The sequence below is a fragment of the Nyctibius grandis genome, chromosome 5, assembly GCF_013368605.1.
Source record: "Nyctibius grandis isolate bNycGra1 chromosome 5, bNycGra1.pri, whole genome shotgun sequence".
Taxonomy (NCBI): domain Eukaryota; kingdom Metazoa; phylum Chordata; class Aves; order Nyctibiiformes; family Nyctibiidae; genus Nyctibius; species Nyctibius grandis.
In genome coordinates this window covers 17,904,795-17,919,629 of record NC_090662.1, presented here as the reverse complement: position 1 = coordinate 17,919,629, position 14,835 = coordinate 17,904,795, and the positions used below count along the sequence as shown (strand labels likewise).

At 38.9% G+C, this 14,835-nt stretch overlaps 1 protein-coding gene across 5 annotated transcripts in view; it reads right to left on the bottom strand.

Annotated features, from left to right (window-relative positions):
• CPNE8 (copine 8) overlaps positions 1-14,835 on the bottom strand; it is a 106,789-nt gene that overhangs the window by 17,988 nt on the left and 73,966 nt on the right. For all 5 annotated transcript variants that reach the window (XM_068401191.1, XM_068401186.1, XM_068401187.1 and 2 more), the window contains 3 exons: positions 4,520-4,566; positions 3,580-3,761; positions 1,511-1,638 (listed from right to left, as the gene is read on the bottom strand). In XM_068401191.1, the coding sequence (XP_068257292.1) occupies positions 1,511-1,638; positions 3,580-3,761; positions 4,520-4,566 (357 nt within the window). The remainder of the gene's footprint in view (positions 1-1,510; positions 1,639-3,579; positions 3,762-4,519; positions 4,567-14,835) is intronic.

Sequence of the window (14,835 nt, the reverse complement as noted above, 5' to 3'; positions counted from 1 at the left end):
AGCTTTTCCACTATAATGTAGTATGATTCACCACCAGAAGGAATTCCCAAAGTTTGCAACAACTTGATATTTAGACAAAAGTTCAGTGGAAGAACTACAAATGCTGGTGGCAGTCTTCCGCAATTCTGCAAAAGTTGACAAATACTCCTGAGAAACAACTGGTGAGAAAAGGAACTCCATTTATGCCAATGCTTTGATGGTACTAGATCATTAATTTCAATTTTTGCAATGAACCGGAGGCTTGAGGTTAATTGCCAAATTCTGAACCAGCCAGCTCAGCTGATATGATAGTTCTAAAGAAGAAGAAAGAGCCAGGAAAGTGAATGGGTTTGACTTCCAGTTAACATGGCTAATGCGGACACTGAACGCCACACACGTGGAATTCAGCTGTCAGAAGGATTGGCAGATTTCCTCGCAGTCTGAAAACTGCTACTGGAGAAACCCTGTCAAAGCGAAGATTAAAAGGAAGCAGCTAGTTGCTAAAGACAAGCAATGGAATATACATATACATAACTTGAATGGTATGATTTGAAGATGGAACAACTGATCCTAATGATAAATAACTGAAATCCACCATCTAGCCATGCCGGGGTGCACAGAAAATTCTTTGCACCACAGAATTTGCAAATTATTTTTCATTGGGCTGTGGAACTAACAACAGCAAGAACAGATAGTGAATGAATACTTCTTGCTACAACAATTAACTATTTTGCAAGCTCATAAATAAAACATTAACAGTACAATGATTTACACATCCCTTCTGCTTTATTTTATAAACATTAGTTCTTTCTCTATATCTATAAATAATATAAAACCTGTTCAGGTAGTTACTCAGCTAATTATCTGAGCTTTTTCTATACCAACACATGGAAGGATACTGTAAGTCAAGATCTTGTATGCCAAAATAAGGCAACATTATCCTCCTTAAGAAACTTCTACAAACACAGGAAGGGTTTTACTTTGAGAAGTTAGCTGAGGTGTTGCATAACAGCACCATGGCTCCCCAATGGTGGCTGTCCTACTATTGTCTTAACAGTACCACTACCAGCTGGGAATTGTAGACACAGAGCGCCTTGGAAAATTTTGCTGATGTTTTTGACATTTGGAGATTAGAAGAAATCTATATGCATTTTAAAAATGTATTTTATTAATTTTTGATAGATTTATGTCTTTTCTGTGAAGCGAAAATTCTGTGCTCCAAAGGACAAAAAAGGAACATGACAGTGATCTCACAAAAATTTTCTTTCATTATGATTTCTCCTAAGATTTTAACACAGGGTGGATCAACTGGATCACTTGTATTTATTTTTAATCAGCAATGAAATTCTGCATAATACTAGCACATGGTCTTCAAACCTACTCAAATGTACAAGTTAATCACGTTACACTGAATAAACAAAACAACTGTAAATACTTTATTCAATGTTCAGCATAATTTAACTATTAGCCTTTTATATGTGATAGTTGTACTGACAAGAAGTTTCTGCGAAGTACCTGTTGTGATGCTTACCTGGCTACATGATTAATTACAGGGGCAAAGTTTGTTGGTCCATAAAGCTGTACAGATTTTAGACTCCTGTAATATGCCTCCATTACACCATCAATTCCATGGCAATATGGATTTTGAGGGTTTCCATTCTAATGAAAATATGAGATAATTAATCACGAAAACTGATTATGAAGCAAAAACAATGTAGGCTAGTGAACACTACCCAGTGTACATTTTTAAATGGCAAAGACCCAAGCATTCTAGGATCTACTCAGAGAGTTTACTACAAATGCCTAGTGTAAGTGCCATGGCTGGCTCTGAGTGTTAGCTGCCTGGGGAAGGAGGTTCTAGCAGCCTCATGTTATATGCAGTCTGAATCACTGGAACTGGTTCCTAGAAATAAATACCATTGTAAGTGGAATTAAATAGTCTTTCTTACATGCAACAGTAACTGGCAATTCTCTGTGTAGATTTAAGGTATGAATTACAGGGTAGATGTAAAATTGGAATCATGTTTAGGAGCACAGTTCTGGCTCAATGATTTCTTATTTTTAAAATGTGAAAAAAAGAAATGGTAGCCAGATCCTGATGTTCATACACTATGTGAGTATAAGGTAAACTATAAACTTTTCACTGTTTTGGTACATTGTTCTGCATTGGAAAACTGATTTTCAACCTCCTATAAAGAGATGAAGAAAGGAACTTACTTTGGGAACCCACTGAAATGGCTGGGACTCTAAATTCTTTGGGTAGGCATTTTACTACCTATCTCCATAATGACTCTACAATGAGGATACCTATTTACAGATGACAATACAAACATATAAACTCAATCCCAGATTAACGACCCATGTCAGACTAGACAAATGATCTACGTAAGGCTTCAAATCCTCCCAAATCACCTTACTCTCCTTCATGTGCCAACACCTCATTGGCTTACTGTGCCCGTATCTCATTCTGAGGTAGAGTATACCTCCCTGAAACTATAGAAAAGCAAAGGAGATTTTTCATGGAATTGATCTAGAATGTTAAAAGAGAGTGCTGAAAACACTGCTTAGCATTAAATGGGAGACACCTATATATGTTTACATATGGAAGAATGAAAAAAAGGCTCTTTTTCCCTCTCTAAAAGCAGTACAATGCCTCATGAATTAACTGAACTGATTTTAGAAACAACTTTTACAACTGAAAGTAGCAAGAAATAAGTCTGCTGTTTTAATAGCCTTAAGATTATACTTGTCAATATATTTGAACTTGCTACACGAAAATCCAAAGAAAGGCTGTGATTCAAATTATCTGCAATTGCACCTGTTTTAAATTACTATCCATGTGGTAAACCTTTCCTTGAGATAAGACATGTGCCATTGTTTTCTAGCACAGGCTGACAGAAGAAATACACATCTACAATCACCAGTCTTCTGCCATGTCTTTGCTGCTATCTAATTAAAACTCACCTGATATACCCACGCTTGCTGTAATTCTGACAACTTTATCCTCCTCACAGAAGAATGAAAAACTCAAAATAAGCAAGTAGATAAACATCCACACTAAACGCAAGCACCAGTTATAACACATCAACCTTTCTGGCAAATCCTGCTAGATATTAGGTTTGTAACTTAACTGGCACATGGACTAGTCTCATATTTGTTCTTGTCACTTCAGCTTACAGTCCACTTAATTATCTCTATGTCTCTAAACTAGCAGCCTGTAAAAGATAAAGAGATCCCAGAAAATGAGAGAGAACAACAACAATAATAATGAAAGAATATCTCGCAAGGATCATGATTCACTTGCTTCTTAAGATAGATTAGCTTCAATCTGAAGTCTTTCAAGCATCTGTTTCTCATGCTGTTAGAGCTGAGGTTAAAGATGATTACTTTTCTTTATTACTATTTTTGGCCTACAGGGACTTCTTCACTCTGGATTTCTGTCAGTAACTTCATTATAATGAAAAACTTTGAATAGTCTTTCAGACAGAAGAATTAGCACATTCTCTGTTCTTTACTTGTCCAGTAATTGCTTAAGACTGCAACCTTAACTCCCAAAATTTTGTTCTAGTAAAGAAATTCAAACAATATTCATTGACTTACCAGTGCAAATTCGTGTGATACTCTTCCATCTGGAGGCAGTCTAGCTCCAAAACCTAGAGCTGGGAACATTTTATCACTATCATAGTCCTGAATTATTTCACCTACTGCTTTCAGTGCCATGCCATAAGCATTCAGCTGATAGGGATTCATGTAGTGCAATGAAGTAGGCTGTGAAGGGTTACCTGTTGAAGCAAGGATCAGATTTACTTTAAAACTGAATGATGTAAAAATTTTCTCTCTTAAAAATGATAGAAATCTAAGAAAGCAGAAATAGAAAGAAAAGATCATGAAAAGAAAATGAACTTATTTCCTATATACATAACCATGGTTATATCAGATAAAACTGCAATGTTCTGAATACATTTTAATAGGTTAACAGTAGTAGTTGTAAACCTTTTCAGCATCAAATGGGCAGCAAGAAACTGTGATTAGACTTGTAAATTTGTGTCATTTTATAATATGATATAGACTTTTAAGATGAAATTTACAGAAGTGCTATGACATTCTGAAAGCAGCTTTGGAGGAGGATCAAAACTTATCTCTGCTTCAGCCCACTTCAGCCTCACTCCACCTGAAACGCCTTTCTTTTGCCCCTCTCGATGGGGTTTTCTAAGTTAGCCAGTTTTCTCTCAGCAATAATAAAGAAACAAAAAAAATCAGAAAGTACACAAATGTTTGCAAACTGCTTCTACTTTTTCAATTTTCTATATAGCTTTTTCAATTTTTATCTGTTCTGTTTGCCCTGATTTTCTGGACAGGAATTGGCCTCTAGTCTGTTGCTCAGCAAAATGGAATCCTGATTCCAGGTGGTGCCAGGCATACAGACAATCAATAATACAATGAAGTTAAGCAGAATAGTGATATAGATACAGACACACACACGTACACTTAAAACTGAACACAGCACATACATACACAATAAGTTCATTTTTATTCTTACCATTTGAGGCTGTGAAATCAATAGCTACTGTGAAATTGATTTGGGTTCTGTAGAAAAAGCAAATACAAATCTTATTAATAGTTTTACTGTTATGTGGAAAAATAAACAAAGAGATGATAACATTGTTTGTGGACAAACTGTAGAACGACAACTTTCTAATACAGGAAATAAACACTGAAAATACTATTTTATAACGTTCCAGCCAAGAGATACACAACACTATTTTATTAACACACTGAAAACAGTTACTTTACCCAATCCTCCTTTTTTCATTGTTTATGAAAAATTCTGAATTGTTAATAAGGTTATTAAGATCTATAAACATTATTAATTCATTTTCAACAGTAATACCAATTTTTCCTTGGACATATTTTAGCCCTAGTCATGGAAGACTTTGACAAGGGAAATAGGGTTTTACTAATCTGCTCTTCTTAACACTGAAACTGCGTCTTCATTCAGAACATGTTTGAAATCATGCTCCGCATAAAAACTTTAGACAGGATACCATAGTTTTTAGCAGTGGATTTCATTCATGTGAACATAGTCAATACTTTGAGTGAGCATACCAAAGTAATTCTTGGAAGACAAAAGTAAAATCTGGAAGCAGGAATATAAAGATCTGTACTTGGAGCAGCAGCTAAATAAAGTAATTATCGTGCATGGATCAATTGTTAGCACAGAGTTAGTGTCAGAAAAATTAATCATTAATAGATTTTTACAGAGTGACAATCCAATTAAATGCAGTTCTGTTCCACAGCTTCCTTCAGGACTAAATACTGTCGTTCTGGAGATAATCTCTTAGCTAGTAAGACTCTATCATGAAAAAGAGTTTGCATGAATTTGAAAATTGACTTTTTGCTCAGATTGAGTCTTTTACATCTTCCTTCAAATTTCTGCCTCTTAGTGTGTGCAACCATTAACTTAATGATCAAATTAGCAAAGATCAAAGCTCTTTGAAAGTTACTGAACAGATTTAACTCACGCACATTTAGATTAAACATCAACAATTTGACATCTGACCTTGCAGTAGGGGGTTTACTGCTCAAACAACCTCATGTGCCCAGAGAAAATACCCAGTTCATAAAAAGCTGGGTATGAAAAAAAATTCACATGGAATCACTTTATCATACTGATCAAGGCTAACACAAACTAAGCTAGGTTATGGGTGGACTCTGTCTCCAAAAAGTGGTAAAAGCCTATCGAAGTATCAAGAAGAGTCATGTAGTTCCCTGGAACATGGTCAGCCTGGAATATGTGTAAAAACGTTGTGGCCTCTATATGGACTTGAACAAAAAAGACAGTGAAACCTGCCACAGTGTCTGAAAAATTCAGAGACCTAAGCTTTATGAGAGAAGTTTTCTGCCAATACTTCTGCATTCTGCTTTATGCGGTTTCACCCAAAAATTTTTAATGGCATGACAAGTCAGATTTTGTTTGATCTGTACCCAAATGTCAGGCCTGTGGCTTCTTAATCACAATGTCCTCTGGCACTGTCAGTTAGTTGTAAGAAGAAAGATCCTAAGAAGTGCATGCCAACTAGTTTTCTACCACCACCACTATAGTGTGCAGAAAAGTTGTCTTCCTCCAAGGAGAACAGGTTAAGAAAAACAACAACAACAAAGTCTAATATAATACCTTTTCTAGATTTATGCTTAAGAGTCCTTATTGGCACTGCTAAGCAAAACTGCTTTTGGGCTATAATCTCCCGGTACTTAAATTCTAAGGGCTTTTGTGTAGTGCAATGTGAAGAGTAAAGCAAGACTCCTCCAAGCATTACGTGTCAGGTACATCAAGTACAGAAATCCTTCAGCGTGCTGAAGAATGTGTCACTGAGAAAAAAAACCTCAAACAGCTTTTCCTCTGCATAAGAACAGCAAAACTCATTTATAAACTAATTTCCTGGATCAGCTATTCTGATCTAGTTGGTAAGAAGAAACAGAGTTTTGTGGATTCTGAATTCAAGACAGAAACAAGAGAAAGCACAGTAAAAGAAGATTAAAAAGGAAAACGGATAACAAAAGTAAAAGAAAAAATATTAAAACTATATCTAACGGCAAAAAAAAACAAAGCCAATTTTCATGTGGCTACAGGTAATGACTGACAGCATCAGTTTCTGAAGTATTCCTCAAAGCGGTGTATCTGTATTAAATATATACTGCTCCAGACAACTGAAAACCATCTGGTAAACTAGAAAAACTCCCTGTCCTATTTACAATCTAATGTAATCTGGACTATGACTTTCGTCCAAGTGGAAGAATATGTATATGACAGTATCTGCCAATTTGACAACTAGAAAAATCAGGACATAAAATAAGATCAAATCTGGTGTCAACATCTCTAGAATTTATTTCCATCCATATGTACATTTCCCAGACACTGCTACAGAAAAACATGCAAGAACTTAAACCAATTACTTAATTTCAACCATTTATAGATGACTGTACATAGATTAGAATTCAGTTTCCTAAATATAGGCTCCTAATGTTATTTTAGAGCCCTCAGTGTACTTAGTACACCACAGAAATTTTTGGAAGCCTAAAATGGCATTAAATGCCTATATAGTTCAAGAAATTGGATCCCACTCTTAATGCAGCTATCACTTTGTATTAAGGACTCATGACCACAGAGAACATCATTCATGTCTTACAGAGGACCAGGAAAGCCAGAACAAACTCTGTTAGAGGGTACCTGCACTGTAATTGCCCTATGTTTTCAATGACCATTTTCTTTCATATATCATACTACATACGTATGGAGAAAAGGAGGCTGAGGAGAGACCTTATCGCTCTCTACAACTACCTGAAAGGAGGTTGTAGCGAGGTGGGTGTTGGTCTCTTCTCCCAAGTAACAAGTGATAGGACGAGAGGAAATGGCCTCAAGTTGTGCCAGGGGAGGTTTAGATTGGATATCAGGAAAAATTTCTTCACCGAAAGGGCTGTCAAGCTTTGGAACAGGCTGCCCAGGGAAGTGGTGGAGTCACCATCCCTGGAGGTATTTAAAAGACGTGCAAGATGTGGTGCTTAGGACACGGTTTAGTGGTGGACTTGGCAGTGTTAGGTTTACGGTTGGACTCAATGAACTTAAAGGTCTTTTCCAACCTAAATGATTCTATGATTCTATATCAGAAACATCCTTCTGAATATGATATCATGGAAACGAGACATAGAAGCCTAAGTTACACAAAGCACTGGTGTCCTCTGAGGAAAGGAGTAATAAATTGCAAAAAGGTAACAAAATAAAGGCCAACCCTTGTAGTCAAAATTATCAAAATGTAATTAAATCTTTTTTGAGCACAAAACTGTGTCTTTCAAGCTCAAACAATTCAACTTCAGATTAGTACCACTGGAGAAAGTATTTTCAAAAGCAGCTGTAACATTGTGAACATGCATATTTTGTGTGAAAGATTATTATGAAAAAGTATTGATTTCTCCATGGTTTCACCAGGACTGAAAAAATCGAGCAGCTATAACTAAAAAATTAATCCAGGAAGGCTAATTTAGAAGCTGTGTGTCATGAAAACATCAGATACAACTACTTTGAAAGCCAAATGGGATGACTGGAAAATTAATCTGGATGACATTTTAAGAAGTGTTTTCATGGTAACACATGTTATTCTGGAACCAAATTAAATGTAATGAATATACCTGAAAGTCCACTGTCCCGTTTTTATTTTATTACATGTTTCATTTCTTTTTAACAGACTAATTCTTAAGTTGCATCAAGTGCACATTATTAGGTTACTCTTATTAACATACTAACCTTCATCAACAATAATGTGTTTTTTAATGAGATTATTGATTACTGTATTTTGCGTAAGGGACATTAGCTGAAAAATCATTAATTCAGAATAAGGATGCTCAAAATTTTAAAAAGCATATAAAATTGAAGTATTTGAGACAAATTTAGGTGCCTGATTAAATGATGCAAATTTTAAAACACATCAAGACAACAAAACCTATTGTTTCTGATGAGGAAATTCTTTGGCTAAGGCTGTGTCCCTGCTTTTCCAGCTGTATAGTTCTCCAAGGAGCTACATTAAAAGCTCATGACACTCGTTACCTCATTGATGTTGCAAGGTCATGAGGCATTGCCCAAAAGCCACTAAAACATTGACACATGGCTAGGCAGGCTGAGTTGCTGAATGTCGTGTCCCAAGGGAGAACTCAGGTAGAATATCCAAGCACAGCAATGTGCCTTATGGATTCAGAGCTAGATAGATCACTACTACTCTGCCAGAATTTAGTTGGTATAGAAAGAAAGGATCTATTTGATACCTGGACAAGTGAGTTTACCCTATACTATGACGAGAAATCAAGAAAGTATCTTAAAAGGAACAGTAATCTTCACCTCACAACCACAGAGCAGCCATTTTGTTTGTTTCTTTGGGAGTGCAAGGCGAAACCTGTTATCTTTTAATAAGAGCTCTATCAGCACTGATATACATAAGGGAACAAACTAAGCCTGGATGTAGCTTTTGACTAGGCTTGATAACATTTGTAATGATTAGGGTTTTTTTAAACAGCACATTGGAAGGAAACATGAATTTTCTCCTGTGGCTTTGGAGTGACGACCAGCTGGTCCGTTAGCAGGGGGAGTTGCTGAAGGTTTTAGGACCACTTACTGCGCAGAAGTCTACAAATGGAGCTAATAGAGTAACAAACACTACCAAGAGGCTGTATCCTCTCCACGGCATTTAATTCCCCAGTGACAGTTATTTTATAATTTCCCTGTGCAGATGCTTGTTTGGCCACACGCAGTATCAACATAAAGAAGATTTTTCTGATAAAAGCTTTACAAGATCTTCCTCTTATATAGTCTTATTACTCGTTATGATTTTCCAAGGATACAAGAAATATATGGAAGCCTCCAAAATATGTAGCTATGGCAGGCCTTGCTTCATAACTGTATCTCACACCAGGTCTCCTTTGAACATCAAATATGCATGACAATACATTAGATGGTGTACTGGTTGGATGAAAATAGCTCTCATGAAAGGAGTTCTAAACTTCCATTTTGACCATCAATGACTCAATACAGTTCAGTCAAAAATGTCTTTCCAAAGCCCTTAGAATCCAAAGAACATGTGGATGTTCATTTCCAACAGCCTGAATGAAGCTAAGGCTTTTAACACGATGGGGAGAAACATTTCCTCTTATCTTCCACTAATCTGAAGAGATGACAATATTTTTGTGTTGCAGAAGGATTCAGCTCCTGAATGTTATTGATTTACAAATGCCTACAGTAACTTGTTAGCTCACTCCCTCCTCTAATTAAAGTCAAACAGGCTAGAAACTTCTGCACAGAAATATTCTTTCTGTCTGCTAAGTCTTGCAGCTTTTTGGCTCCTAGTCTCTCTTCCAGACAAAAACAGAGCTCCTGTAAACCAGGATAATTTCAATTGCATTCCTCTTCAAGGCCATATCCCTTACATTCCTGAGCTTATTCAATATTTGGAGGTGTTTTGATAGGAATATGTTATTACTTGTTCAGTGGCAGGAGAAATAAGATTTTGAACTACACGTTAACTTTTAGCACAATAACCCTATTTTAAATGTGGGAAGGTCAGTGTGGCAAAATACGTGTCTAAGTATCAGGAGGTAAGGAAAAGCCAGCTACTGAGATGGCACCACTTGATGTAATATTCAGATATCTATTCAGATACAAAAGAGACATCCACCTCTTTCCTGCCATACTGCTATAAAATCCAGTGTTATGTAGTAAACGGAACAGACAAACTTCTATTTCATTCTTCAAAGCTCTTTAAAAGAACAACAGTCATATTGATGATACTTATAATGGAATATCCCAATTAAACAGATGCAGACTCAAAACATAAATGAAATCAATACTGTAATCCCAATTTGTCACAGTTAAAGCTGTCAAGATTTCCATTAAATCAGCATTAGTTCTAGACACCTCAAATCAATTACAATGAAAGTTCTGAACATGAAGAATTTCATAAGCATCCATTTATAGAAGAGCCAATATTGTGACTATTGCAGAATCAGTGTTTTCTTCCTCTTGCCTAACTAAATGGAAGAAAAACAGGGAACTAAAAAAACAATTTTGGAGGACATACTTGATGGGAAAACAGACTGATTAATGATGAAATCTTCTCTTCCCCCTTCCTTCAAAATCTGTCAACTGAACTGCAACTGATATGTTATGCAACTGATATGTTTTCACTAACCCAGTCTTCACTGACTAGTGGAGAGTCTTCCCTCCTCTAGGCGGGGGCGGGGGGAAGCCTGGAGGAGGGAAGACTCTCTACCAGTCAGTGAAGACTGGGTTAGTGATCAGTTACAGAAATTGAACACACACAAGTCCATGGGTCCCGATGAGATGCACCCAAGAGTGTTGAGAGAACTGGCTGATGTTGTTGCTCTACCGCTCTCCATCATTTTCGCAAGATCGTGGCAAACAGGAGAGGTGCCTGAGGACTGGAGGAAAGCCAGTGTCACTCCAGTCTTCAAAAAAGGCAAGAAGGAAGATCCAGCAAACTACAGACCAGTCAGCCTCACCTCCATCCCTGGAAAATGATGGAGCAGCTGATTCTGGAGGTCATCTCCAAGCACATGGAAGAGAAGAAGGTTATCAGGAGTAGTCAGCATGGATTTACCAAGGGGAAATCATGCTTGACTAACCTGATAGCATTCTATGATGTCATGACTGAATGGGTAGATGCAATGAGACCAGTGGATATAGTCTACCTTGACCTTAGCAAGGCGTTTGACACAGTTTCCCATGACATCCTTGTGAGCAAACTCTGGAAGTGTGAGGTAGAAGAACAGACAGTGAGATGGATTAAGAACTGGCTACACAATAGAGCCCACAGAGTGGTAATCAATGGTGCCAAGTCCAGCTGGAGACCTGTAACTAGTGGAGTCCCCAAGGATCAGTGCTGGGTCCAGTCCTGTTCAACATCTTCATCAACGACCTTGATGAAGGGACAGAGTGTCTTCTCAGCAAGTTTGCTGATGATACGAAGCTGGGAGGTTTGGCTGATACACCTGAAGGCTGTGCGGCCATTCGGTGTGATTTGGACAGACCGGAGAGCTGGGCAAAGAGGAACCTAATGAGGTACAACGAGAATAAGTGCAGAGTCCCGCACCTGGGAAGGAGTAATAAAATGCACAAGTACAGGTTAGGAGGCGATCTGCTAGAGAGCAGCTCTGTGGAGAAGGACCTTGGAGTCCTGGTGGATACTAAGTTATCCATGGGACAGCAATGTGCCCTTGTGGCCAAGAAGGCCAATGGTAACCTGGGGTGTATTAAGAAGAGTGTGTACAGCAGATCGAGGGAGGTCCTCCTCCCCCTCTACTCTACCCTGGTGAGACCGCACCTGAAGTATTGCATTCAGTTCTGGGCTCCCCAGTTCAAGAGGGACAGAGATCTACTGGAGAGAGTCCAACGGAGGGCTACGAGGATGATTAAGGGACTGGAACACCTGCCTTATGAGGAAAGGTTGAGAGACCTGGAGCTTTTTAGTCTGGAGAAGAGAAGACTGAGAGGGGATCTGATTAATGTGTATAAATATATGAGGGCTGGGTGTCAAGAGGAAAGGTGTGACCTCTTTTCACTTGTGCCCTGCGATAGGACAAGGGGCAATGGATGCAAGCTACAGCACAGGAAGTTCAACCTCAGCATGAGGAAGAACTTCTTTACTGTAAGGGTTACAGAGCACTGGAACAAGCTCCCCAGAGAGGTTGTGGAGTCTCCTTCTCTGGAGACTTTCAAGACCCATCTGGATGCATTCCTGTGTAACCTGCCCTAGATTGGTCCTGCTCTGGCAGGGGGTTGGACTCGATGATCTCCAGAGGTCCCTTCCAATCCCTAACATTCTATGATTCTATGTAGTATTAAATGAGACAAAGGAAGGAAGAGAGAAGCCAAGAAAATGACTCCGAATCTCAGCCTCCTGGTCATGTTCACAAATAACAAAACTGTATAGGTTGCAGAAAGAAAGGTAATATTTTATACAAGTACTTCCACAGTTTTCACTGGCATGTACACAGAAATGATTGTATGAATCACTAAACAAGATTCTATATAAAATAATTAAATGATAAGTATTACTGCTTGTAGTCTATCTAGACTTCAGTAAGGCATTCGACACTGTCTCCCACAGCATCCTCCTAGACAAACTGGCTGCCTGGGGCTTGGATGGGTGGACTCTTAAATGGGTTAAAAACTGGCTGGATGGCCGAGCCCAGAGAGTGGTGGTGAATGGGGCAAAGTCCAACTGGCGGCCGGTCACTAGCGGTGTCCCCCAGGGCTCAGTTCTGGGACCGGTGCTGTTCAATATCTTTATAGATGATCTAGATGTAGGGATTGAGTGCACCCTCAGCAAATTTGCAGATGACACCAAGCTGGGTGGGAGTGTTGATATGCTGGAGGGTAGGAAGGCCCTACAGAGGGATTTGGACAGGTTAGATAGATGGGCCGAGACCAATGGCATGAAGTTCAACAAGAACAAGTGCCGGGTCTTACACTTTGGCCACAACAACCCCATGCAGCTCTACAGGCTGGGGGAAGAGTGGTTAGAAAGCGGACCGGTGGAAAGAGACCTGGGGGTGCTGATCGACAGCCGGCTAAACACGAGCCAGCAGTGTGCCCAGGTGGCCAAGAAGGCCAATGGCATCCTGGCCTCTATTAGGAATAGTGTAGCCAGCCGGTCTAGGGAAGTGATCGTCCCTCTCTACTTGGCACTGGGGAGGCCGCACCTTGAGTACTGTGTTCAGTTCTGGGCCCCGCACTTCAAGAAAGATGTTGAGGTGTTGGAGCAAGTCCAGAGGAGGGCAACCAAGCTGGTGAAGGGTCTGGAGGGTCTGACCTATGAGGAACGGCTGAGGGAGCTGGGGTTGTTTAGCCTGGAGAAGAGGAGGCTCAGAGGTGACCTTATTGCAGTCTCCAACTACCTGAAGGGAGGTTGTAGTGAAGTGGGAGTTGGCCTCTTCTCCCAGGCAACTAGCGATAGGACAAGAGGGCACAGCCTCAAGCTTCGCCAGGGGAGGTTCAGGTTGGACATCAGGAAGAATTTCTTTACAGAAAGGGTTATTAGACATTGGAATGGGCTGCCCAGGGAGGTGGTGGAGTCACCATCTCTGGATGTGTTTAAGAAAAGACTGGACATGGCACTTAGTGCCATGGTCTAGTTGACAGGGTGGTGTAAGGGCAACGGTTGGACTCAATGATCCCTGAGGTCTCTTCCAACCTGGTTGATTCTGTGTGTGACTTGTATTGTTAAGCACAGAGCATTCTACTGAATTATACTCTTTTTATACATGAGAGGAAAAAAGCTTAAGCAGTAATTACTAATATCACAAGTCTTCTGTGACTTGCACTTACAGGTATATATACAAAATATCAATAAGAACAATAAAGTATTATTTGTATTCAAAATTTCTATTACTTGTCTACAGAATGTACATAGTTAGGTTTATTAACTTGTATTGTAACATCTGAGTGAGAAATGTGATAAAACACCCTAAAAAACATTACATATGCACCCACTATGTTCTTTTCTTTCCAAATTTAGATATAAAAATTAATTCCTCAGTTCCCTATAAACACTCTTGTTGTAGAGGTGAATTTTGAATGAATGGGGAATAAGATGATTGTGGCATGTATGTACAACACACTTCAAAGAACGAACAGCTACACTAGAGGTAAAACCGTTTCTTCATCCATCTGTGTATACATACACTTCATTAAATACAAACTTTTGGTAAATGTGGATGGATTGCCATTTTCTACTTATGTTAAAGCACACAACAGGAACATTCCTGAGAAAGGCAACAACAGTCCTAATGAAGTGACCTGTTTCTCTCAAACTCTAGGATTCTCTACTAAAAACAGAATACTTTCACAAATCAGAAGGGCTCCACAACAGATTGCCCATGACTGTTCATACAGAAATCACATCCAGAACCTTGATGCTCCAAGTACTCTTCTGTTATCTCAAGTAGCTGTTACTCACAGCGATTCAAAGCAGGCACAACAAGCCATACTGATCATTGGAAATGGACTCAGAAACATAGAAGTAACACGGCAATCTAGGTGCCTCAGGAACAGCTTGTCAAGCAAACGTGCTGATAGAATTCTCTATAGCATCTAGAGCTAACATTTTTCAGATGATAAAGATGCAGTAGTGCCTTGACAGTGTGCCTGACGTATATGAGGAAGTTTTACCTTTGCTGAACTGTAACAGATTCTAATGCAGTCAGCAATGGAATTTAAATCCCCTCTGAGGAGAAACTGTGGGATCCAAAGAGTGCAAACATAGACAAGAAGTATTCCAGCAGCAGTGTTTCCAG